Below are 26,564 nucleotides of genomic sequence, written 5' to 3'. Positions count from 1 at the left end.
AGACCGGTCGTAAAATTTTATAAATTGGAATATATATATATTAAAAACAAGTGTGGTCTGGAAAAGGCTTAAGAATAAAGGTTATGAAGCGTACCTGTTCCTGTTTGGCGTGGCTTCCACAGCGTAGTGCTGCTCCTCGATGGTGGGCAGCAGCGAGCCTAGCCGGTCCGTGGGCCGCAGCACCTACATTACCACATACATTGTAAGTTTTTAGCAAAAAATTCATTTTTGGTACAAGCTTTTATCGTTAACTGTTCTTTTTTTACCACAGCCAACTAACTCATCGGTACAATTCTAAAAACCCCAAACACAATTAGGTTGTGTTGTTTCATCTCCGAGTTCCTAAGGCCACCTCCTGTCTCCATCATCAGATCAGCTCGATGGTACCATAATATTAACTTATATATGTATGACAATATTCAGTTCAGAAGTGGGTCAAATTTAGCTTCCACGATTTGACCCACATTTGTATGTAAATGTATACATAGTAATACATATTTTTTAATATTGATAACTTTTTTTTTGATTTAATAAAAAAAATTATCCTTTCTGAATGGATTCTGACCAATTAACTTTGCAGTGTCACTTCGCACGTGTAATTTCGTAATCGGTAGTTAGATTAGTTGTTCTAGTTAGACAACTAAATATATTTTCTAGTTAGACAACTAAGTGTATTGTGGGAATTTGTTTGATTGGTGTTTTTATTTTAGAAACAGGTAAAATAATGGTGATGACCATTTTGGAATCCAAGATGGTGACCATGCACTATGTCATAACATAAAAGTCGTCATGGATATAGTTTTATAGGTTTTAAGTGCAGATTTCGAAAATGATGACCATTTTGGAATCCAAGATGGCGACCATGCACTATGTCAGAAGTCGTCATGGAAATTGTTTTATAGGTTTTAGGGAGTGCAGATATCGAAAATGATGACTATCATGGAAACCAAGATGGCGGCCATATATGTCATAAAAGTTGTCATGGATGTCGTTTTATAGGTTTTAGGGAGTGTGAATTTTGAAAATGATGACCATTTTAGAATCCAAGATGGCGGCCATGCACTAAGTCATGAAGTTGTCACGGATGTCGTTTTATAGGTTCTAGATAGTGCGGATTTCGAAAATGATGACTATTTTGGGATGGTACCTTGAGCGTGCGCTCGGAGAGGCGCCACACGAGGCGCTGGCGCTGCGGCGCGGCGGCGCGCGCCTCGTAGCGCGCCAGGACGTGTTGGACGCGGCCTCGCGTGCTCACCAGCGACGCGTCTGACATCTGCAAGTTAAACAATTATTATCGTTATTATAAGTACTTGAGAAACCGTTTCAGATAGTTATAAATAGGCGGATTCAGACAAAAAGACAAATTCACAGACAATTACAACGTTTTTAGTGAAATACGTCTTCGCAAACTAAGCCGCTTCGAACGATTTCCTCGCGTTCCGTACGAACAAATAAGTCATCCTGACAGATAGCAAGGAAAATAGTAATTCTAAGTATTCCTTGAAATACAGAACTCATAAAACAGTTTTTTTAAAGGTTTCAATATACATACATTGCAGTAGTGCTGCAGCTGGGCTCCGACCTCGAACAGTTGGTAGGCGTGGTCGGGCAGCGGCGCGCTGCGGGCCAGGTCCACGAGCTGCTGCTCGAGGCGCTGGTACAGCAGCACGAGCGCCAGCTCGCTGGTGCGCGCGTTGGCGCAGGCCGCGTCGCACACCACGATCTCCAGCAGCTTCAGCAGCTCCGCCTCCTGCAAATTGAGTATAAGTTTGTGAGAACTGCATTTTTTAAAGTCATTTAAACCTAATTTGCTGGACTACCATTGCATTTACAATTTTGTTGAAATGTTTTTTTTTTAAAGTAGTTGCCATGACTATGATACGTAAACGGTGCGTCCTCCGAGCGAAATGGTCGCTGGCGCGCGCTCGCCTGGTCTGGAGGAAAAACGAAATGTTGCTGGAAACAACGGTCTACACGCTTCGTCCAGACCAAGGTCACGTGGTCTGAGGGGCTTGTCGGTGACCGTCTGGCACACGTTTTAGCTTAGACCAATATCCGTTTTAGCTTAGACCAATAGTCATTCGGCGCGGGTGCCGGGCGCGAGCGCCAGCTTGTCCACCACCACGCGACATGCGCCTGACCTACATGTAGTCCTGCAGACACTCACCTCGGGTGCGGTAGGGCAGTGCGGCTGCAGCAGGCGAGTGAGCAGCCGCAGCCAGTCCCGTGCCGTGACGGCGCGGGTGCCGGGCGCGAGCGCCAGCTTGTCCACCACCACGCGACATGCGCCTGACCTACATGTAGTCCTGCAGACACTCACCTCGGGTGCGGTAGGGCAGTGCGGCTGCAGCAGGCGAGTGAGCAGCCGCAGCCAGTCCCGTGCCGTGACGGCGCGGGTGCCGGGCGCGAGCGCCAGCTTGTCCACCACCACGCGACATGCGCCTGACCTACATGTAGTCCTGCAGACACTCACCTCGGGTGCGGTAGGGCAGTGCGGCTGCAGCAGGCGAGTGAGCAGCCGCAGCCAGTCCCGTGCCGTGACGGCGCGGGTGCCGGGCGCGAGCGCCAGCTTGTCCACCACCACGCGACATGCGCCTGACCTACATGTAGTCCTGCAGACACTCACCTCGGGTGCGGTAGGGCAGTGCGGCTGCAGCAGGCGAGTGAGCAGCCGCAGCCAGTCCCGTGCCGTGACGGCGCGGGTGCCGGGCGCGAGCGCCAGCTTGTCCACCACCACGCGACATGCGCCTGACCTACATGTAGTCCTGCAGACACTCACCTCGGGTGCGGTAGGGCAGTGCGGCTGCAGCAGGCGAGTGAGCAGCCGCAGCCAGTCCCGTGCCGTGACGGCGCGGGTGCCGGGCGCGAGCGCCAGCTTGTCCACCACCACGCGACATGCGCCTGACCTACATGTAGTCCTGCAGACACTCACCTCGGGTGCGGTAGGGCAGTGCGGCTGCAGCAGGCGAGTGAGCAGCCGCAGCCAGTCCCGTGCCGTGACGGCGCGGGTGCCGGGCGCGAGCGCCAGCTTGTCCACCACCACGCGACATGCGCCTGACCTACATGTAGTCCTGCAGACACTCACCTCGGGTGCGGTAGGGCAGTGCGGCTGCAGCAGGCGAGTGAGCAGCCGCAGCCAGTCCCGTGCCGTGACGGCGCGGGTGCCGGGCGCGAGCGCCAGCTTGTCCACCACCACGCGACATGCGCCTGACCTACATGTAGTCCTGCAGACACTCACCTCGGGTGCGGTAGGGCAGTGCGGCTGCAGCAGGCGAGTGAGCAGCCGCAGCCAGTCCCGTGCCGTGACGGCGCGGGTGCCGGGCGCGAGCGCCAGCTTGTCCACCACCACGCGACATGCGCCTGACCTACATGTAGTCCTGCAGACACTCACCTCGGGTGCGGTAGGGCAGTGCGGCTGCAGCAGGCGAGTGAGCAGCCGCAGCCAGTCCCGTGCCGTGACGGCGCGGGTGCCGGGCGCGAGCGCCAGCTTGTCCACCACCACGCGCGACATGCGTGCCACGTCGCCCGCCGTGCACGCCGACTGGGAGATCGACACTAAAACAAAAAAAAACTTATTATAAAGGTCCAAAATAGTTAAGTGGTAACAGATATCGAAAATTCGATGATCTTTAACTCTTTGAAAGCCACGCCTATTCCGCGCGGCGGCATCGTGAACCTTGTCGGAATGCACGAAGGTTGATATTGAGCTGTCAGTTCACGTCTTTGGCGATCAAAGAGTTAAACAAACGACCGACAATTTAAAATGCTTTCATTTTATGGCCTTCATCAGCGATTACACTTGACGCTCCGACCACTTTGACGACCGGTCTGGCCTAGTGGGTAGTGACCCTGCCTATGAAGCTGATGGTCCCGGGTTCAAATCCTGGTAAGGGCATTTATTCGTGTGATGAGCATGGATATTTGTTCCTGAGTCATGGGTGTTTTCTATGTATTTAAGTATTTATAAATATTTACATATTATATCTATCGTTGTCTAAGTACCCTCAACACAAGCCTTATTGAGCTTACTGTGGGACTTAGTCAATTTGTGTAATAATGTCCTATAATATTTATTTATTTATTATTTATTTATTTACACTTCACTAAATGATGCTTTTTTTGCACTCCACTAACATTACACTAGTAGTGCAGCAAGTACACTAGTATTTTATACAATCGTCATATAATAGGGAGCTTTTCAGTCGAGTACCGTGCTTAAGCAACGAAGCTGGCTGAGTTACCTAAGTAAAGTAAGATTGAAAAGCTTGATTATATCACTATTGTATACAATACTTTTTCTACGAGTCATCTTAAATAATACTTTTTTACTATAAAACCTACATCATTAATAAAAGTTGGTAAGTAGTCTGAGTAAACAAAAATATAGTACAAAAGACATAAACGCGCGTTGAATGAATATGCTCGTGCAACAGTTGCCCGTTTATGTCTTTTCTATGGGAGCGCGGCGGCGTTTCTTTTTTAACTTAATAATTGACAACATTATATCGAAATGAATATTATAGTTGAGTTGGAAGCCCATACATGAAAAGTACGCAATTATAGAGAACCTATATTATTCTGTGAGGACCAGCCTGAAAGCGTTTTCACGTTGTCGGATCCGATATTGGATGTCCGACAATACTTGGAAAAAAGCAGCTGCTAGAAAGTGCCCTATCGCATCAATTCCTATTTTGGTTCACGATTATATTTTACAATGAATAGTGCACATACAGTGGTAACTGGTAGGTTAAGTGTGTAGGTTTAGGTATAATTTTGAGGCTTAGGTACTAACCCTTTGGAAACTGTTTTTTACTAACAAAATGTATGTGTCACAGTTACATGAAATAAATGATTTCAAATTCAATAGATAAATATCAGAAGGCGTTTTTTATTCAAATGTTTACTTCTTTGTTTTCGCATACGACATCGGATCGGAGAATATAAACGGTCTAATCACTAAAGACATATTGTCACTCACCCAACTCCTCGACGGAGACCTTGCGGGCCTCTTTAGTCTGTGCGGCGTACTGGTCGATGGCGATGTTCATGCAGGCCACGGTGATGCACGGCACGTGGCACGGACGCACCTTCATTTTGGTTAGGAACCTGCACAACAAAAGTATACACCGTGTTTTTATTGAATTCCGTTAACTTCGGGGTATTGGTAAGTACGTTTAAGAAAACTACATGACATAGTTAATTTTCCAAAAAAAATTTTTTTTTATTTTTTTTAAATATTTTTTTTTGTAATAAAAAGTAATTAAATGTTGCATATAGCGTTATTGTTGCACGGACATTACATTTATCTCAATCAAACAATTGAAAACTGTGACATGTCAATGTCATTTCGAACATCGATCGTCCGAGATAGTACTTACGTTTAGTAGCAAATGTATTAACTAAATGTAAAATTACTAAACACTAATCAATATGTGAACGGAACCTAAGGTAAGTGTACACACTCGTAAGGGCTTTATAAGATAAAAATAAAATATTGATTATCTCCGAAATGAAGTTAATTAGAATACCGGTACCTTTGAGGAAGTTACTTAATTTAAGCTCAGGAATGCACCCTTGAAATTAACGCAAATCAAAAAAAACACGGTGTATATCAACATTACTCCACAACATTTAAAGATATTAATCAAGGACATTCTTTCAACGCTTGGGGAGAAATAGAAGCTTATGGACCTGAACGCTTAGCATGCCTTGCGTTCTTGAACGCGACTTCAAGTATGGATGGACTTGATATTTGTAGCCGCGCACGACAACGCCAATCATGCTAAACGGCCTGGTCTTCAATAGGAAATGTCACTATCAAGCGTCAGTACAAGCAGTCAGGGATTCGCACCTGTCGAAGAGGCTGACGGCATCTATGAGCACCTCGGTCGGCAAGTCGTACCACACCTTCAGGCAGCGCATTACATGCGCCGCGCCGTCCCGGGCCCCAGTTGTTACTTCCCCGTTCTGTAAACAATTATATTCAATTAGTAAATGCATAAAAAAGGAAACATCTTGTTTTGATAGTTGCTGAGCCAAACATCATGGGTGTCACAAAGGCGTAAAGGCTTCGGTGGCTCAGCTATCTAGAGCGAATGGATCGGGAATCGGGAAATCGGGCGGTGAAAAGAGCGTTTGAGGGAAAACCGACAGCACGCCGCCCGGCCGGCCGACCTAGGTATCGATGGGCGGATGTGGTGGACACGGATCTGAGTGAGTTCCGGGTTGAAGACTGGCGAGAAACTGCACAGGACCGGGATCAGTGGCGAGCGGTCGTGTTGGAGGCCAAGACACACTTTGGGCCGCTGCGCCAGAGGAGTAAGTAAGTAGTCGTTTTGATAACTCAACTAACAAAACAGTTCGATTGTCACAATTCGTCCAACCGATCTGTCATTTAAGTAAAAACTTGGTACAAAAGCGGCTTGATTATGGGGATTAAATTTAATATATTCGATACTATCAATAAAATAAACCCAATTAGGCTTGTGTTTTAGGCACTAGACTAGACGCGATATACACGAAAGATAATCTACATTACTCAGGAACAAATATCCGCGCTCATTTATCACACAGATTGTCGGGATTCGAGCCTAGAACGTCACGCGTCAGTTATGCAATGAAACGTTGTTAACAAAAACATTATACGAAGGTCAGGCTGTAACCAACAAAAAAAAAGGCATTCAGGCTTCTTAGCACCGTGTACACTACGACCTCAATAATAGAAACCAACTTTTCGCGAACATTCCTTATCATTGATTTTTAATAACGAAATTCAAACAGGTTTACTGTCGGCGTAAACAAAATTCTACTGAATTTTAAAACGTATTGTAAGCCAACATTGTTCTTAGATACATACAGCTTTTTGAAATGTAGCGTATATCGTCTTCGAAAGACCTCGAATTAATGCAAAATTGTGAATGTTTAAGGCCGAATCAGTCGCGTTTAACATTGCCCTTCATGGTGGGTTTTACTCGGCCGATTTTAAATCGTATTCCATACGTAATAGAGGCGTGTTTTGAATGTTCAAGATGGATGGGAATTGGTTTCATGTGTTTGATTGCTTCCTATGCGGTCCGGCTGGGGTCGCAGATGTATTAGAATGTGGGCAGATATTTGTCAACTTGGTTAATCGGGAAGTTTTGAGGTCTCTAGATAAAACAGAGGCAAAGCTTAAATTGTTTGTCCTTGTGTCTTAAAACACTTACACATTTAAAAAAAAAACTTATTTTTTATCAGAGATTAGATTTACTAAACAAGATGTGCTGTCATCATCGAAATATATGCATATGTATTGAATAAAATAATATAGTCGGATTGCTGATGTGTTTGAAACTGTACAGTGTAGGTAATGAGAGAATTGCCTTAAGGTATTAAATCAACATAGCAAATCATAATGTTTACGAGTTTAATGACTGAATGAATTCAAAGGTCGCCAGCTGAGTGGGATGCTGGGATGGCATTGACAGCATTGTAGATTAGACATTAGAATAATTATTACAGTTTTACATTGAAAATGCGTCGTTCCAACGACTAAGGATCTAGCTCGAGAATCTTCATCTTAGGTTCAATGTCCATAGACATAGGTAACAAGAATTGCTCACAGTCAGGATAGCAGAGTTGTTAGTGCACAACCCGGCCATCCTGACAGCGAGCGAGACATTAGGGTATAAGCTACGTACCTCGGACTCGTTAGGCAGACACAGTCTCGGCTGGAACTTGTGTTCCATCTGCAGGTACTCGTTGAGCGTAGCATAGTGCTCCTCCATGGCGCCGGAGGTGGACGGGCTAGCATCCGGGTGCCTCGCGCCCGCTCTCTGCATCGTCGGGCTTTTTGCGAGCGGAGGGTGAATCGGCACCTGTACAATAAGGAAGTTAAAACTATTGCTATGTTCGATTTTTTTATGCAGTAATCTGTTTGCAAGGGGCAGTTGTTTACCGCTTTGCCGTATTTGTATTGGAGCGTCGTTAATAAACAGCGTAAACTAGGCGCTCTAAGGTACCTTTACCCGGTAATCACTTAGTGGAAACTGTCGAAAGATAATTATCAAATATTCAAAAAGCGGACTCTACTGCGTCGCGAGGGCACTATAGGGAAATAAACTTTGCTGCCGGGTCAAACAACGCTTTTCCTTACAGTGAGGAAATGCTAGAGTAACTAGTGTAACTACACCAAGGCAAATCTAATGCAACCAAATTAATGATTACGAAATATCGCGGCGGACGTGTTAACTATGATTTTTGTGATTTCGCAAGACTCCTAAATTCTTGCAACGGCAGCACGCACGGTTTGCGACGTGATGATTTCGGATTATCGAATACCAATTCAGATTACCGCAAAAAATAGTAAATTGATAATATTTTACTCGATGCAGGCATATCGTGCGCTACATTATTATAGTAGATCTATTTATGACATACAGACACAAATAATAAATTCCAATGTCAATTATAGTTATTGCTTTTATATTTAAACATAGTTGGCGTCTCCACAAATATCTAGGCGCCCCTACGACGTATTTATAACGTACCTTGAACAATAAACAAATCAAGTCGCTAAGGTTACGCATAATAAATGTACAACACATTTTTATTTTATACTTTTTACATAATATCATCGGAATATTGATTTCTCTCACTCAAAATTTTCGATACATTTCTGTCTCCAAATTGAACTACTTTCAAAAATCTAAATTTCGTTATTTGCCTCTGTGTTTTTCTTGAATATTCTAACGTAGAGAGCTAGAAAATCGATATACGTGTCATTTTCAATCAAAAGACACCACTTTGTCGCTTACCATAAGGAGGCTTTGAAAGGTTATTCGTATAAAGATACAAGCAAATTTCGTCCTTAGATTAAGCGAAAAAGTGGTACCTTTTGATTGAAAACGACACTGACATGATGCTTTCAAGTACCCGGAGATAAGAAGTGTGCAACAACTCACCTAACTTAGTGCAGTGGGCAGCAGCGGCGTGAAGTCGTTGTATGTGCCTGCACCGATTCCCCCTTCGTCCGTCCCGAGTGCGCGACCGGGCGCGGCGGCCCTAGTACCTGACGAGAGAGAGCGGTCAACACAGAGCGGCCGTGGCCACTGAGCGATGACCAGGAGGGCAGTTTGGAAGTACTAAGGAACCCTCCCTTTTTGGGTGAGGAATTAAGGACAGTTGGGTTCTAGGAGTGTTGACTAGGACAGCAAGTTTAACTTGATAGATTTTGGATGTCTTTGGGACTAGGTTAGGATTAGGTTCAGTAAGGTTACCGAGTCAATGTCTTGTTGAAAGACGATTGCTCAGCCGCCTTGGCTCTCTTTATTGTCAGTACTATACACCAGCGGTTGAACACTGATGTAGGGCAGGCACTGAACTCTAGCGAGCAAAGTGCACACAGACTGTAAGACTGTAAATTTAAGGCCCGGTCTCCCTTGACCCTCTAGTATACACCGGGTTAACAATAACCCTTAATACTACTTTTAAACGAACGTAAGTTCGTAACGGGTCGCTTGACAGGGAAATGTACAATGTTTGGAACTTTGTATGAATATCTGTAAATATTTAAAACATGAATATGACGATGTGATCAATGTGGGAGGGTCAGTCAACCAGTGTCTTCGTGAATTTCATATATGTTATATTATTTATTTGTATTCTTGAGCGCCACCTTGTTGTTAACATTGTGAACAATGCAACGGCAATGAACTTTGACAATAGAAAAAACTGTATGACATATTGACCTGCGTTTCAAATGTTTTTACAAAAGATTTGTATCGCTATACCGCTATATATTGTACTGCCTGCCTACAAAACTATACAGACTGACAACAATATAAATATAAGCAATAATTACTAGATAGATAGATAGATACATTCCAGATCTAGAGCAGAGCCCAACTGGGGAAGTACCTCCACCTTACAGAAAATCGCAGCCAAATAACACTAGACCCTACTCATAGTGTTGTGTTCCTGCCGGTGAGTAAGGTTGCCAGAGCTCAACGAGGGTGGGATGGGGTTAGGGACGGCAACGCGCATGTAACTCCTCTGGAGTTGCAGGCGTACATAGGCTACGGATACTGCTTACCATCAGGCAGGCCGTATGCTTGTTTGCCACCGACGTAGTATTAAAAAAAAAAAAGAATACTCTTTATTGGCACAACTCGGTAAAAAGATACAAAAGAAAAGAGAGGAAACAATTAATGAGTAGAAATTTATAAGTCGAAATGATAGTTTTGCCGGACATTTTCCGCAAATCGACCATCATTGTGCCTATGTTGCCTATTATATTTTTAGGATAACAATTAGTCTTAAATCACGTTGCGTATAGAAAGACGTAAGTTATTTTGGTCACCTGGAGGCTTATTCTAATTGTAATAACAGATATAAATTTGATCCGCATTTGTTATGGATATATTATGTCAGTGTCAAGTGTTATTACGGTTATAATAAGCCTCCTCTGATCCATTTAGCCACTTCTGATACTAACAATTTTTTTTTAATTATGTCACACACCCTTCCTCCTACGGAAAGTGGAGGTAAGGAAATAAATCTCCATGTACCAAAAAGTGTCATCAAAAAACCATAAATAGGTGGCGCTACAATACCTAGAATACTTGAAAAAAAAAAATCAAATCATAGACAGCCCACTTCACTCCGTCAATAGCGCCTAGATTCTTAGCTACTCTAGCGCTACTCTGGAGAGATTTGGAACTATTATTTATAGCTGACAGCTGGACACTTTTGCAACAGTTCTACCATAAGAGATGTCACTCCTCTTAATTCCACACTCCATACTTCCTCCTTATTTGGTTAATAACATTTCGTAACACATGACATTGACAGTACGAAGGTTATTTAGATTGTGAAATATAATCTCACCAAAACAAGAAATCATCATTATATTTGTTATTTACATTATCAAAGCGTCGGTTTGTCGCATAATCTGCTTTGTTATGTATACAAGAGGGTGCAATTTAGCTTGAAAATACTATTGGTAATAAAATATTGTTCATAATAAACTCAGATCATAGAAAGTACTAGATGGCTGACGGAGGCGTGGCGCGTGTCGCCGCGACATGGCCACATCGTGGCCATACCGGCCCGCCGTAAGACAGTAGCAAATTAGCTGTCATTGAACAATGTGCGCGTCAAATTTATTGAAATGCCGAATTATAGCGTTATTTTGTGTCGAAATAGGAGTGCATCCAAAAACTATAAGGATCATGGAGTTACATAGTACATTTTTTTTCACGTATTAGTCAATAAAACCACACATTTTAACAAATAAATCCAGTGACATATGATTTTTCTGAGTCAGACCATGTTGTCATACAAACGCGTGGCAATTTGTCTATGCATTCTACATTGACGCTTTGGCATGGAAAACTATTTGTAGTGTCCTTAGCAACGGCGCAATGCATTAAACCGCTAACGATATTCACAGTGACATTATTGTTTCTTGGTACGACCGCCAACCGCTCCCTTCATTGACGCCGCGAAGTAGAGTGGTGCTCGTGCATATAATTGATCTTTGAGCGTTATCGATAAAAATGTTTGGATATACTGTATACACACATTAAAAATAATTACTTTCATACGAAAGTAATTATTTTTCAAATAAAATTTTACAATTATTTTATATGCACCTAATGTTTAATTTAATACTTATTAATTTGGATTAAAAATCGAAAAGGTAAGCCAAAAAATAAACTGATTTAATTAAGTACAATTGTACAAATGTACAAATGTTTTATTTCAGAAATAAAATAATAACAGTATTACATTTATGCTGGCCCCCACAGTTTCCCGAAAATCCCAGTATTAACGAAAAATGGATAAATGCTACAGGAAGAGGGCCCTAACTGGTTTACGAGCGAGAAAAGTGTTATTTGTTCGGATCATTTTCAAGAAAAATGTTTCCAGTTACAGTTACAGATAGAATATAAATATGTTTAAAATAATATTATATTGTATACTTAGTCGATCCAAAAGTTCTATCAGAAAGATTTTTACCGATAATTATGATTACTGTTTCCTTATTATTCGTACATATGATATAATAGTACATTACGATACAAGTGCGAAAAATAGGAAATTCGAAACGAGTGGCGATAAATTAAAACACGACCGAAGGGAGTGTTTTAAATCGACACGAGTTGCGAATTACCTATTCGCACATGTATCGTACAACGTTTTACAGTACATATGGCCCTTTAAATGTTCGACACAGTAACGTAATATGCTACTTCTCGCACTAGTGCTATAAAGTAGCCCCATATGTACTGTAAAAGCTTATTTAATGGTGCATTATACTTACTATATAACATGCTGGAATTGCTTTCAATTGGTGACGAAATATGCTATAATAAACTGAAACTTTTTTTTTAATGAAGCGCTCGCGTCTAACGACAATCCCAAAGTAAACAAATTAAACAAACATTACATCAATTAATTTGACTTGACCGTTATTCGAAGCTTATTTAATTGAGATAGGCTGCACGTTTCCCGCCGGTTATTGCTATCTCTTTCTATACCCCTTCTTCATTTCTCCCTCCACCTGGCAGTGGGGATGACTTTGGTTCATTCCCAGATTTCAATTTGTTCTTCATTGGCGTCTAGTTTCCCGCCGCGGTTGGTCGCGCTCTCAAAAATATTATACAGAATAAGGATTAAAATGTAAATGATATGTATGTATGCATGTCTATGTGTGCGCGCGCACGCATCCCATTACCTACACATACAAAGTCAGTAATAAACCAGCTGTGCCTCGGTACGATTGCGTTTCATTGCTCCCCACTCTACCCACATATATCTCAGTGGCGACGAGTCGTGTCTTACCCGCGCGTAACAAAAAAAAAACATGGAGCATTTTTTCGGAAATTTGTCTGTTTTCGACCATAATTCCCAGGAATGGGAGATTTTTCATAGTCGACTGTTGCAGTTTGTCAAATTAAATCAAGTGGGGGAAGACAAAAAGGGCGCGTTACTTTTAACGCATTTGTCAGATGAAACATACCGATTGGCAAGGAACCTTGTTCATCCTAAGAAGATTGAGGAAGTCAAGTTCGACGAGTTGGTGAAGGTACTCGATCAACATTTTACTCCGAAGCGCTGTACTTTCGCAGACCGTGCGAAATTTTACGCGGCTACGCGGGATATTGGCGAAAGTATCGAGCAATGGGCGGCTCGAGTTCGAGGACTTGCGGTGCATTGCGAGTTTGGGAGCGCGCTGGATATGATATTGAGGGACAGGCTCGTGCTGGGGTTCAGGGCAGGACCGGAGCGTGACAAGCTTTTCGAACAGGATGCTGCAACACTCACGTTCGCGAAAGCCGTAGAAGTGGCTCAGCAGGCGGAATGTGCAAGGAAGGTGAAGGCCTTACCTACCGTGACCGTTAAGGAAGAGCCACTGTACAAGGCGAGCATGGGCCGGGCGGGCCAAGCGGCCAGCCGAGACCAGCCTATGCGTCGGTGTAGTGTGTGCGGTTTGAAAGGGCATGAGGCTGATAAGTGTCGTTTTAAAAATTATCGTTGCCAAAAATGTCACAATAAAGGTCACTTGAAAAAGGTGTGTAGTGCGCGTGTGAACAACATTTCTGTTGAAGATGTAACTCCAGACGACCAGGATTGCAGTGACTGTCAGGAATGTAAAGTCTTTAGTTTAAGGTGCGTACACTATGATCCTATACTAATGTCTGTTGCCATTAACGGAAAGGAGTTTGATATGGAAGTCGATTCCGGTTCGAGCAGTAGCGTAATTTCAGATAGCATGTATCGAACAGAATTTTCAGAAACACAGTTAAGTAGTTGTAGTATGAGAATATGTTTCTACAACGGTCATAAAATCTTACCTCTGGGTTATTTTTCCACACAAGTATCATTTAATGGCATGACAAAGCAAATTTCATTTTATGTCATAAGAAATGGAGGTCCAGCCTTGCTTGGGCGAGATTTTATGGCCAAGTTCGGATTAGGTATATTGCCTATAAATAAAAATTACAATTTAAACTGTTCGTGCGATATAGATACCGATAAGTTGTTAAATAAATATAAAGAATTATTTAATGATGATTTGGGTTGTTTTAAATATGGCGAAGTAAAGTTACAGCTTAAACATGGTGTCAAACCGAAATTTTGCAAAGCTCGACCCCTACCTTTTGCACTTAAGGGTCCCGTAGAGGAGGAGTTGATGAAACTCGTGGACAAAGGAATATTGGTACCCGTCAATCATTCCGACTACGCGACGCCTATAGTACCGGTACGAAAGGCTAACGGTAGTGTAAGAATATGCGCGGACTATTCGATAACTATAAATAACGATGTATACATAGATACGTATCCGCTTCCCCGTATCGAAGAAGTGTTCGCAAAACTTAGTGGAGGGCAACATTTTTCCAAGTTGGATTGTAGTCAAGCGTACAATCAGTTCCGACTTTCCAAAGATTCTCAAAGGCTTACTACTATTAATACGACTAAGGGCCTGTTTATGTATACACGTCTCGTATTTGGATTGGCAAGTGCGCCCGCGATTTTTCAACGGGCGCTCGAAAGCGTACTAGCGGGTATCGAAGGGGTAGCCGTGTTTTTAGATGACGTGTGTGTAACGGGGCCCACTAAAGAAATACATCTGAAAAGGTTAGAGGAAGTTTTTAAGCGGTTCCAAAATGCGGGGTTGAGGTTAGGTAAAGATAAATGTGCTTTTTTTCAGGAAAGCGTCACATACTTAGGTCATATTATTAATAAAGACGGGTTACTGAAGTGCCCAAAGAAAGTTGAGGCAATTGTGAGTGCTCCTCGGCCTAATAATGTGACAGAATTGAAAAGATTCCTGGGTATGTCTAACTATTACCGAAATTTCGTTCCAAATGCATCATCTTTGCTAGGGCCTTTACATGAGCTATTGCGCGCTGACGCGCAATGGGAGTGGTCAGAGCGGCAGCAGGCGGCGTTCGAGGCGATGAAGCGCGAGCTGGCGTCAGATCGCGTACTCACACACTTTGAGCCGAGCGCGCAGCTGACGGTAGCTGTAGATGCTGGTCCCTACGGTCTTGGGGCAGTACTGGGTCAAATTGGCCCCGATGGCATCGAGCGACCGCTCGCCTATGGTTCAAGGTCCCTAACAGCCGGCGAGCAAAACTATAAATAACGATGTATACATAGATACGTATCCGCTTCCCCGTATCGAAGAAGTGTTCGCAAAACTTAGTGGAGGCGGAATAAGGTGGTTATTCCGGCGACTTATAGGTCTAGGTTGCTACAAGAATTGCACAAATCGCACCAGGGAATAGTCAAAACAAAAAGTAATGCACGAGCGCGCTTATGGTGGCCTAACATAGATAAGGATATCGAACAGCTGATGCACGCATACGGTACATGCATTAATCAGCTGTTCGATATCCTTATCTATGTTAGGCCACCATAAGCGCGCTCGTGCATTACCAGCCAGCCAGCCATTATAGCCAGCTTCACAAAGAGGCTGCAGCAATTGTATTTGGTGTGACACGGTTCCACCAATATTTATATGGTCGGCAGGAGCCTTTTATTTTGAAAACGGATCATAAACCGCTTTTAGCAATATTTGGCAAGAGCAATGGTATTCCTGTAATGACAGCGTCGCGTTTAATCCGGTTTGGCATAATTTTGTCAGCATATAATTACAAAATTAAATATATTACCAGTAAACAAAACGAGGTTGCGGATTATTTCTCGCGTATACCGACTCAGAATCAGGATCCGCAGGAGTCAGCACTTGAAGATGAGGAAATACATACTTTAAATTCAATGCAATTAAACAGTCTCCCGTTAACATATAAAGATATTCAGGTAGCGACAGCCAGCGATAAGTGTTTACGTACTGTACTTAGGTATATACAGTATGGCTGGCCACGTAAAATTAAATGTAGGAATATTTATCCATACTTTTTATGCCGTAACGAACTCGACGTAGAACAAGGTTGCTTATTACGAGGGCATAAGGTGGTTATTCCGGCGACTTATAGGTCTAGGTTGCTACAAGAATTGCACAAATCGCACCAGGGAATAGTCAAAACAAAAAGTAATGCACGAGCGCGCTTATGGTGGCCTAACATAGATAAGGATATCGAACAGCTGATTAATGCATGTACCGTATGCGTGCATCAGCGCGGCGCGCCCCCGCGCGCCCCTCCTTCGCCATGGGCCCGCCCCACCTCTGCGTGGCAAAGGGTACATATAGACTATTTCTCGGTGGGTCAAAGGTCGTTCTTAATAGTAGTAGATGCCTTTAGTAAATGGCTGGAATGCTTAGATATGGGGAACAATTTAACTACGCGGAATTTAATAATAAAATTGAAGTTTTTGTTTGCTAGGTTCGGTCTTCCAAGAGTTATTGTCTCGGATAATGATGCAAAAATAGCTTCTCAGGAATTTGTCGAGTTTTGCAAAATAAACGGGATACAATACCTTACGTCGCCTATTTACCACCCGTGCAGTAACGGGATCGCCGAGATAAATGTTCGCACTTGTAAGACGCAGCTAAAGTCCATTTTACAGTGTCACTCGTGTGCTCAGATCATAGATGAAAAGTTACAAGACTTTTTATTTGAATACCGTAACACTGCACACTGTACGACGGGTGCCAGCCCGGCTAAGTTAATGTTGGGCCGCGAGCTACGCTGTCGGCTGGACTTGTTGCGACCGCCGGCGCCGGCGCCGCGCGGAAACAATAATAAGGAAAATGATAACAATAAAAATGTTAGACGGTTCGAAATAGGTGACCTAGTGTGGGCCAGATGTTATGAAAACCGTAAACCATGTTGGAAAAAAGCGTGTATATCTAAGAAACTTGGCAATAGAATGTATGAGGTAAAATTAGAGAATGATATTGTAGGTAAGAGGCATATCGATCAATTATTAAAATATACGAATGTGGAAACTGATCTGTTATCGTCAACTGACGTATCAACGTCAAATTCTGCCGATTACACACCTGAATCAGACCCTCTCACTTGTTCACTTGATATTCCAATTACGGTTAATGATCAATCGGACAGTACGGGGGAAGAGGTGAGAATCGCGGAGGGAGAGATGACTGAGACCGAGACTCCTATGAGTGCGAGTGAAAATAATCAGGTATTTGAATCATCGGAGCATTCTGAGCAACCGGTGCAAGACAATAGGGAGGGAGTCTCGTCTGGCTCATCGCCTGCTCCTCAGCCTGGATGTAACTTAAGACCTAGGCTTAAGAAAATTAATTATAAGGTTTAGCAATTAAGTAATTTGTTGTAATTGTCCCCAGATTCCCAAATTAAGTCGGGAGGAGTTGATATGTATGTATGCATGTCTATGTGTGCGCGCGCACGCATCCCATTACCTACACATACAAAGTCAGTAATAAACCAGCTGTGCCTCGGTACGATTGCGTTTCATTGCTCCCCACTCTACCCACATATATCTCAGTAAACCAATTTGATTAGTTAAGCATAAACAAGCTTTCGCATCATGGTACATGTTTTTTTTTAAATTATAAGCTTTGTGTTACATTTTATCAGTAAAAACCTTTGTGAGAGAACTTATGGCTCAACTAATATACCTTACACGTACCTAAAAATTCTTAGCTCGTAAATAAGGTCAAAAATATAAAGGAATATAAATTAAGTCTATGGCAATTATTACTTAAAACAAAAATGTCTAAACTATAAGGTCATTTTCAGAACATGTAAAATATCGATAGCTCTATCGAATTGTCCTCACTCTAGTGCCGCCGCTCTAGGCTCCTACACCGCGCGGTTTGGCCAATCACAGCGCGTGAGTTGGTTGTCTGGCCACGCCTTTAATGATGTGGTGGGGGACAGTTGGAGACAGCGAGACTCGTTGAAATTATGCTTCGTTATAAATCTCCTTACTTCTTATATCTATGATAATAAAGATTAAAACCAGAGTTGTGCAGGTTTTAATACAATAAATTTCATCGCTAGTGGCGCTAGTGTAAACGGAGGTCTTTAAAAATAAAAACAAATGCACAGTATTTTTGGAGATTACAAGCTTTTTAAACGCGAATTTTCTCTCCTTATTCATAATAGTGGTAAATCTTTTTTCTATTTTTGATTATTCATGGTAAAAGTACCAACTAAAGTATATGTAAAATTAAACAGGTTTAAAAAACGGCATATTTAGACGTTAGTGCTTTTATGTTTATTAGAACGTTTTTTTTTTAATACGCATAACATAATTTTTAGAGCTGTTTTTCAGGACCGCCATCTACAGTGGCGCCAACTGGTGACCACAAAAACGGTAGCCCTCATTAGAATAGAATTCTTTCGTAGCATATACGATATATCCTTCGAGCTTCATATATCAAAGGTGTGTTTATAATCATTAATCAGTCAAATTCAGGGTTAAACGTTGCAAATGAGATAATATATATTATTATATTTCAATTGCGACGTAATAATCGATAAAGTCAATTACCATAATGTAGCTAATTTCAGTGCAAAAAAGATAAAATAAGCATGGACAGACACGTGCCGTGTATGAAACGTCATATATGTTAATCTATATAGTTTTTATAACGTGTATCTCAGGTCCTATTGGCCGTACGTTACTCGAACCAAAGAGAATTTGAAATAGAGGTGGATTGTCAAAGAAAACTTTGTAGCCACATTAAATTTACTGCCATCTTTCGACACATGACATGATTACAACTTTTAGAACGCCATTTAACTTTCATCCTTATTCTATCCCTGTTATGTGTTAAATTTGTTACAAATTAAAAAGTGGCACCATCTTACCGGGCATCGGCTAAAGGTTGTGGCGCCATCGCTCGAAACCATACCTTTGGCCTTTGATCTATTAGATGGCGCCACTTTTTAATATTTACCAAATTTAACATATATCAGTGAAATAATAATGATCAAAGTCAAATGGTGTTCTAAAAGTTTTAACCATGTGTCGAAAGATGACAGTAAATTTACTGTGGCTACAAAGTTTTCTTTGACAATCCACCTCTATTTCAAATTGTCTTTGCTCTACATAGCGTGGGCAAAATGTGAACTTTGGGGGCAATTTTTTATGTTTGGAGGCTTGGCTGCATGAAAATAATATGTTATTATGTTAAAACCCCACTGACGTACGTACGAATGTGGTACGTCGCCCGCTATGACGTTTCGTTGACGTTCATAATGGTTTACCTTATAAACACAGTCGTTATGGGTTAAGTAAGTAAACATATCAAGTCGTCATACAGACTAACCCCCTTATTCATAAACGTCTACTAAAGTTAACAAGCCGCTAATAATCGTTTGTCCCTTTCCATCATACCAATACGTCGGAAAGGGACAAACTTTAGTAGACGATTAGAAGGGGGTAGGGCTTTAATTGTTAAGCCTTACTTAAATTGTACATAGAATCTGGCTATTTGCCACTTCGTTTTTCACACTTTTCACAGTGACAATGGACTAAAAATACATGCAAATATGTGGGCAAATAAACTTTTTCTGGTCACTGTCGCCTGGGTCACTCTGATCACCCTTGTTTTATGGTATTTGAAATTAATGCATTTTTATGGCAGTTATAATCCCATACTGAGTCCTCTACTTAGCTATATTAGTAGAACGTAGTATAACATTTCTTCTAGCAAACTATGATACTATTGTCGCCTGGCTGTCGGGACAGAATAACAAAAAAAAAGTTGATCCACCCATGTAACTGAATACTTAATTTCCATACGTCGTTGTGTTTTCATGGCTGTATTATTTACTAGTGTCTGCTATTGACGTATGTGTTAATTAAACGAAATATTGAGGCTATGAACGTTTGCCGATAAACAGTCTTCTGATCAAGATAGCGAGTCGATGACTATAGGTCTACCAATAAACTATGTAAAACAGTATGTTATGTAAATTGGAATGTTTTCATGTTTTCTGCCGAAGGTTCGATTTCTATCACAAAAACTGCCGAACCGTTCGGCCACGTTGAAATCGTAATTTCGGTAGTGTCCACCCGAAGTTTCGATTTCGGTTCGGTTTCGGCAGAACATTCGGTTCGCCTCAAATCAACCTCGATCTTTATACAGTCGCCATCAATATATCGGAGCGTCCAAGTTTCTCACAAATATCTGAACACGTCTCTATTGTCATGAAATTAGAGTGCGTGTTCAGATATTTTTGAGCACCTCGTCCGCTCCGATACAATTGCGCTACCATTCTTTTAATGTATATTTAATAAAATCGTCGTGAAAAGTTAATTGTTTACTTTCCAATTTGTTTGTTATACTAATTATGTGTCTCTACATCTGTGCCCCTAGTGTAAATTTATTCGATGGCGTAACGTGACGTACGCGTTTGCGTTAAGTCTCATTTTGTATGGGATTTTGAGTTTCCAAAACGTCCCGCTTGGCGCGCTGTTTCTAAATCCCATATTAAATGAGACTTAACGCAAACGCGTACGTCACGTTACGAAATCGAATAAATTTACACTAGGGGCTCTGATGGCGCCTGTTCATTGCTGACTGTGCGCTGATTTCCTCGTGTACGACTGACCCAATTATCACGGTGCATCATATCAGTTATAATTACAATGAACAACGGTTTAGCTACGCAATGGTTGTGGTTGATTATCACGGGTTTACGCAACGAGGGCGAAGACCGGGCCGCGTGATATCAACGCTCTACTTCTTATGGTAATTTCTTATCATAACTTACTTTTACAAGGACGCCTTTAAGGTAATAAAATAAAAATACCGGTACTATTACGTTCTTTTTCGTTCTTGGTTTATTATTTAATTTTAATCGGACAATCTAATAATACGAAGTTGTTACCTAAATACATGATTTAGTCCTACGTGAAGAGCATAAAATAATTAAAGATATTGGGCTATTTCGGTTTCTATTTAAACCGGTTCCGAGCTCTGGATAGATGTTGTCGTTTTGCCTCTACGAAGCATTTTCGCTACATACCGGGAAACCCATATTATCAGCTACAGTAGTCAGCTACGACCGTAGATCAGCGGTGAATGTGTCAAAAGTTAAAGCAAGTAATAAAATATTGTAAGTAAGTTTGTGTCAAAATTGCTCAAGTAAGTTGAAGACGATATCATAACTTCAAACTTTGGCATTTCGTTTTCCGAAGGTTTATTACAACGTGACCTCCGAATGACGTCATCAGCGTTAAATCCCCCACTTTTGCATCGACGCCCACATATAACAGACCTTAAACCTTATTACCAAGCAATAAGGTACACCGATGGTCAACGAAGATGCTGTTACAGGCTCTAAACTAACCATATCGGATGGTTGCCAAATCTACCGTTATTTTAAACTCAACTTCACCAAAGACCGTTATAAGTTAGAACTACAATCACTCACAATTGTTCCAAGTCCCTGGGCCAAGATATATTAGATTTGGTAGTTATGTGAATGCTACGCCTAGTTACATCGACGCGTAGAGAATTGAAATGATTTCCACACTTTGGCTACGGTGTCGTCATACGACTAACTATAAGGGTAAGATTTCACATGTACGATACGCACAATACATCTTAATTTATTCGATTGGTTCATCTGTTGAAATCCACAACTTAGTGGTCATTTTGTTTAAGTTGCAACGAAGCAAGATTTAATCTGTGACCCTTTTCGTACCTTGTGTCAGTGAAAATAGTATGAGGTCTGTAACGACCTTCATGTTGTTTACCACTGTGACAAGGTGCGAAATGGGTCACAAATTAAATCTTTTGACTGTACAAGTGAGAAAGACTGTTTCTGTCCGTGTATGGCACTATCATGGTAGCAATAACACAAATTATTCTTTAAAAAAACTTTTTAACATTAGTAGGTACAGGTAGAGTGACTGCTATAGTTATTGGCCACTCCTAACAAATCAGAAAGAAACATGCCAATAGAAGTCTTATTGTTATGGCTCCTCTACACGATGGCCAGCGCTGGACCATCGAGATGACCATGCGATGATTATGGCTCCTTACACGATGGCCCAGCGCTGGACCAGCGAGATGACCATATGATAGTTGAGAGCACGCACTATGGAATAGGACACGCTTAGATGCGTACGCACCATCAAAACCGACATCATAGCCATCTCATCGCCATCCCGCCGCGCCATAAGCCGTCCGACACCACTACCCTCTACACGCTGGTCCATCTTAGTGGGCCAGTATGATGGCCCATCGTATCAAGGAGCTATTAGGAGTGGCCAATTACTATGTAGTGGCCAATAACTATAGCAGTCACCCTACATCATTTTTAGCCCATTTGTGCTGCGTATCTGAACTATTATTGCACATGACTGAAAAATAAACTAAAATACAAGGCTTACAACATATTTCGATTTAACTACATATATACTAAGGTCCTTTTTCCACGAACGGCACATAACGACAACACGTGCACTTTCACTATTCGCGCGATCCCAGCTATGCAAATAGTAGTAAATCATAACAACAGTAGGCTGTCAATTAGGTGCGCGGGAGTTTAATGGCGCACAACGTTTGGGTTCTGACACGAAACCCGCTACTACTGTAGAGTAGGTAAACGAGTTAGAACTCCGTAATAGTGTAATACCTAAAAACGAGCAATTCTTGTATAGTTATATTTTTATATACATACCAAAATGAATCTAAATCGGTTTAGCCGTATAAGCGTGAAGAGGTAACAGACAGACAGAGTTATTTAGTTTTTTTATTATTAGCCTATTTGTTTGTCCCACTGCTGGGCAAAGGCAAAGGCTTTCCCTCGTTATTTGGTATTAAAAAAATTAAATACGTATTCCTGAGGTCATAAGGAGCAAAACATTTTATGACTTTTGGTCTAATCTGCAAAAAAAATAATATTTTGTTGTGTGTCTACATCTTGACGAAGAAAAAAACATTGCAACGAATAAGTTTTTTTATTTATTTACAGATACATTTGCCAGTTTCCTTTAAAACTTTAATGTCTGTCAGTACTGTCAGTAGGTATGTCTAAACCAAGGCACAGTGGCAGCGTCGCAGCCAAAAAAACGTTTTTCACTAAGTTATTACAGAAACAAATTTTCACAAAAATTGTCCTAACGATTTCAGAAAACTTTGTATGACATTTTAGTCTCTAAATACGGTCAAGAATAAACCTTTAAAATATGTCGGGTTATATGGGCCCACGGTGTATCTAACAATAAATTTACAATTTATATCTGCGTCAATTGTCGAAAACATTTAGAGTTCTGAAATAAAATAACGTACTTAGAAAAAATCTACTGAGAGCAAATAGAGAAAATACGAATGTAACGCATAAACATTGTAAACATAACTCGAATACCAATACAAACATAAATAATAAATTCGCGAACACAACAGGCCAGTTTTCGAAAACAATCCAACTTTCACTAAGCATCTGTGTTTAGTCAATACATTAATTTCGCGCACTGATTGCGTATCAATCTGTACAAAGAATAAAAACAAACGATAAGAGAGATTCCGTTATAAGCGTACGTTATTATTTAAATACCTAAGTGTCAAGACATGACTCCATCACGGTTTTTAACACATTCACCTGGTGGGCGCTCGTGAACTTTGTTCAGATGCCGGACAAAAAACGGCGCACTACCCGGTGGTCTATAGCTGCGTAAAAACAACCCGCCCAGCGGGTTGTCCGGCATCTGAACAAAGTTCACGAGCGCCCACCAGGTGGGTTCCCGGTTTCTGGGGTAGTGCGCCGTTTTTTGTCTGGCAGTGAATGTGCTAACGTATTCTTTACTGGCGAGTTAGGTCACTTTTTAGGTACATAAACTACCAATTTTATCTGTCATATCTTCATATAAAAGATTAGTTATCTTTATTATTAACTCGTCTATCGGAGATAAGTCTTGCGTAAGACAGTTTCCACAAATGTGTAGTTTTCCACATACCATGCCGCAAATACTTTCCAATTCGGCATACTTTATTATTTTACGTAAATTTGAACAACATAGTGAAGGAGAAAGAAATACAGGTGTTTATTTAGTCACCTGCAATAATTTACGGGGTGAATATATAGGTCATACTGAGCAACTTTTACTATGGGACCAACCCCGAAATCACGAAAAAAAATTACTCTCCCATAGAAAATGTCAAGGTCAGACAGCCAAAATGTATGGAGCAGCCAATTTTTTTCGAGATTTCGGGGTTGGTCTCATAGTACAGTATGACCTATATATTCACCCCGTAAATTATTGCAGGTGACTAAATAAACATCCACATGGTTTTTAGAAGCTTTTATTTAACTTGCCCTGTGGATGCCATCGTGGATGATACGCAGATCGGTCAAATCTAACCATTAATTATGGCGCCTTCGTGAATGACATGATCTATATGTATGTATTATGTTTATGGGTCAAATCTTGTAGTCTAAATTTGACCCACTTCCCGGCTTCTGATTAAGCTGAAATTTCACATACATATCTAAGTCGAGTGACAAAGTAATATTATGATACTATTTAGCTGATCTGATGATGGAGACAGGAGGTAGCCATAGGAACTCTGTGATAAAACAAAGGAATCTAATTGTGTTTGGGATTTTTAGAATTATGTCGACGAGTATTAGTTGCCCGTGGAAAGAAAAGTACAGTCCGATAAAAGCGATAAAAGCTTGTACCAAAAATGAAAATATTAGATAGGTTAGAAATTATTTTTTATTGGCAATTCACACTTAATCGTCCAAAGAAATTGGACCAAAGAAATTGTAATTTGTGTGTACCCAACCGATATAATGTGTCTTTACATAACTATTGTAAACTTTCTTTCTACTCTTATATGCGCACATAGTAACATACATATTCATGCAACATAAAATGGCCTACTACCTAATAAAATGGCGTTGGGTTTTTGATGTGGTAATAAATTTCATTTTTATTAGAGATTACGTCACACAAGCCCTACGCAACTATGTTTAAAAAAAGAAATTTAAAGATGAAATCATATTAAGAATCAAAATAGAAGAAATTATATTACATTTATGATTGTATTTGAAAATAGGACCGAGAATATTCGATTGCATTTCAACAGCAATACCTATTTATTGATCTTGGCACTGCGGAGGAAGAAAATGATGATATTTAAACACGCATTATTATTACATGTTAAGACATTTATTTATTTATTTTGACATTTTATTTGAAGATTAACTGGAAGAGATCCCATACAGGGATAAGTTTGCCTTTGTTGTATTTAATTTACTCTATAACTGTGTTTTTCGTGTTTTTATTTCTATGTACAATAAAGTATATACATACATACATTTCTAGATAGTTTTTTTTAATAGTTAATCGGTATCTTTCAAAAGATAATTGAATATTTTATTGCCATTATTCCAAAATGTCACGCACAGCACAGTTGGACACACTGCTATCTAAAATTGAAATTTAGTTTTCGCAATACATTCCTATTCAAAGAAAGTAATAATTTGCTAAAAGTAACAAGAGACTGTTTTTAGATAAAGATAGCTTTAAAATCATCGGTGGACTTTATTCCTTTACAATACGGTTAAGAATTGAGAACGATACCTTACTTTAAAAAAAATTACAGTGCCCGAGAGAATTATCGTAAAAAATATGCAAAACAATACCTAAACGCAAAGTGCGACAAAGCCGCTTGTCCGGAATCCACCGTTACACCAAATTACCATACGCCACGAGAATTATGACAAAAAGACCGTTACAGAAACAAAATGGCGGACGGATCACCGTTCTAATTCCGAATCGTTCTATTTCTGGCTTAATCGGCGGTGAAGTGGGCCGAGAAGGGCTGTTATAAAGAAGTTTTTGAAGTTAACTGATTATACAGTAGGCGTTCAGATTCTTGTAGAAAAAAAAATGTCGTCTAGATACAGATATAGAAGTAGAATAGAAAGAGTATATTGACAATAGTTTAAAAGAAATGCTTCATGTGCACGAAGCATAAGGATCCTTCTCTGATGACATGCCACATGTTGAGATATAATTAGACATTATTTCGAAAATATATTTGTTAAATACATAATTAACAAATTAAATTTAGTTGTTTGTAAAAACATAATTTTTCATAGTTTGTATAGGGTAAAAATGTGTCTCAAACTGGGCACATTTTTTATTTTAGCTTTAATGTACCACACTGAAAACATCTGTACTTTCCATGTAACATTTTAACTGAAACCAAATATAAGTTTCTCATTTCAAACAAGCTGTGTTTTACTATAAAATATGCATTAGGAGTGAAAATGTATTTATGAATTATCTGAGCAGCAGTCGTTCTGCAAAAATGCAGATTTCAAAAAGAACGTCTACAATTATTTATGCTGTCAGCTATTGATTGCGTAATTGGAACCATTATCTTATTGTGGTGTCCGTTTATACCTTCCACGTGTAAGGACCAAGGCTATCATATGTATAGGCAAAGAGAATTTCTAATAGAGGTGGATTGTCAAAGAAAATTTTGTAGCTTTAGTACATTTACTGCCATCTTTCGACACATGATTAAAACTTTTAGAACTTCATTTAACTTTGACCCTTATTTTATACTGTGTTAAATATCAAAAAGTGGCGCCATCTAACAGATCAAAGGCCAAAGGTATGCCAGCATCGTTTCGAGCGATGGCGCC

At 40.8% G+C, this 26,564-nt stretch overlaps 2 protein-coding genes across 3 annotated transcripts in view; one reads left to right on the top strand and one right to left on the bottom strand.

The window, feature by feature from the left end:
* LOC133532645 (uncharacterized) overlaps nt 1-26,564 on the bottom strand; it is a 54,830-nt gene that overhangs the window by 2,553 nt on the left and 25,713 nt on the right. For both annotated transcript variants that reach the window (XM_061871402.1, XM_061871401.1), the window contains 8 exons: nt 8,943-9,049; nt 7,680-7,856; nt 5,852-5,967; nt 4,979-5,106; nt 2,168-3,555; nt 1,553-1,750; nt 1,148-1,273; nt 95-183 (listed from right to left, as the gene is read on the bottom strand). In XM_061871402.1, the coding sequence (XP_061727386.1) occupies nt 95-183; nt 1,148-1,273; nt 1,553-1,750; nt 2,168-3,555; nt 4,979-5,106; nt 5,852-5,967; nt 7,680-7,820 (2,186 nt within the window). In that variant the 5' untranslated portion in view covers nt 7,821-7,856; nt 8,943-9,049. The remainder of the gene's footprint in view (nt 1-94; nt 184-1,147; nt 1,274-1,552; nt 1,751-2,167; nt 3,556-4,978; nt 5,107-5,851; nt 5,968-7,679; nt 7,857-8,942; nt 9,050-26,564) is intronic.
* LOC133532646 (uncharacterized) lies at nt 10,132-17,892 on the top strand. Its single transcript, XM_061871403.1, has 2 exons — nt 10,132-13,653; nt 17,264-17,892. The coding sequence occupies exons 1-2, from the start codon at nt 12,848-12,850 to the stop codon at nt 17,274-17,276; spliced, it is 819 nt and encodes a 272-aa protein (XP_061727387.1). The 5' UTR covers nt 10,132-12,847; the 3' UTR covers nt 17,277-17,892.

Source organism: Cydia pomonella, chromosome 27 (genome assembly GCF_033807575.1).
Source record: "Cydia pomonella isolate Wapato2018A chromosome 27, ilCydPomo1, whole genome shotgun sequence".
NCBI classification, from domain to species: Eukaryota; Metazoa; Arthropoda; class Insecta; order Lepidoptera; family Tortricidae; genus Cydia; species Cydia pomonella.
The sequence above is the reverse complement of the archived record's forward strand: the minus strand, read 5'-3'. Positions and strand labels throughout refer to the sequence as shown.

Excerpts from the sequence above, each read along its gene's own strand:
- LOC133532646 (XM_061871403.1), top strand. The coding sequence starts at position 12,848 with ATGGAGCATTTTTTCGGAAATTTGTCTGTTTTCGACCATAATTCCCAG.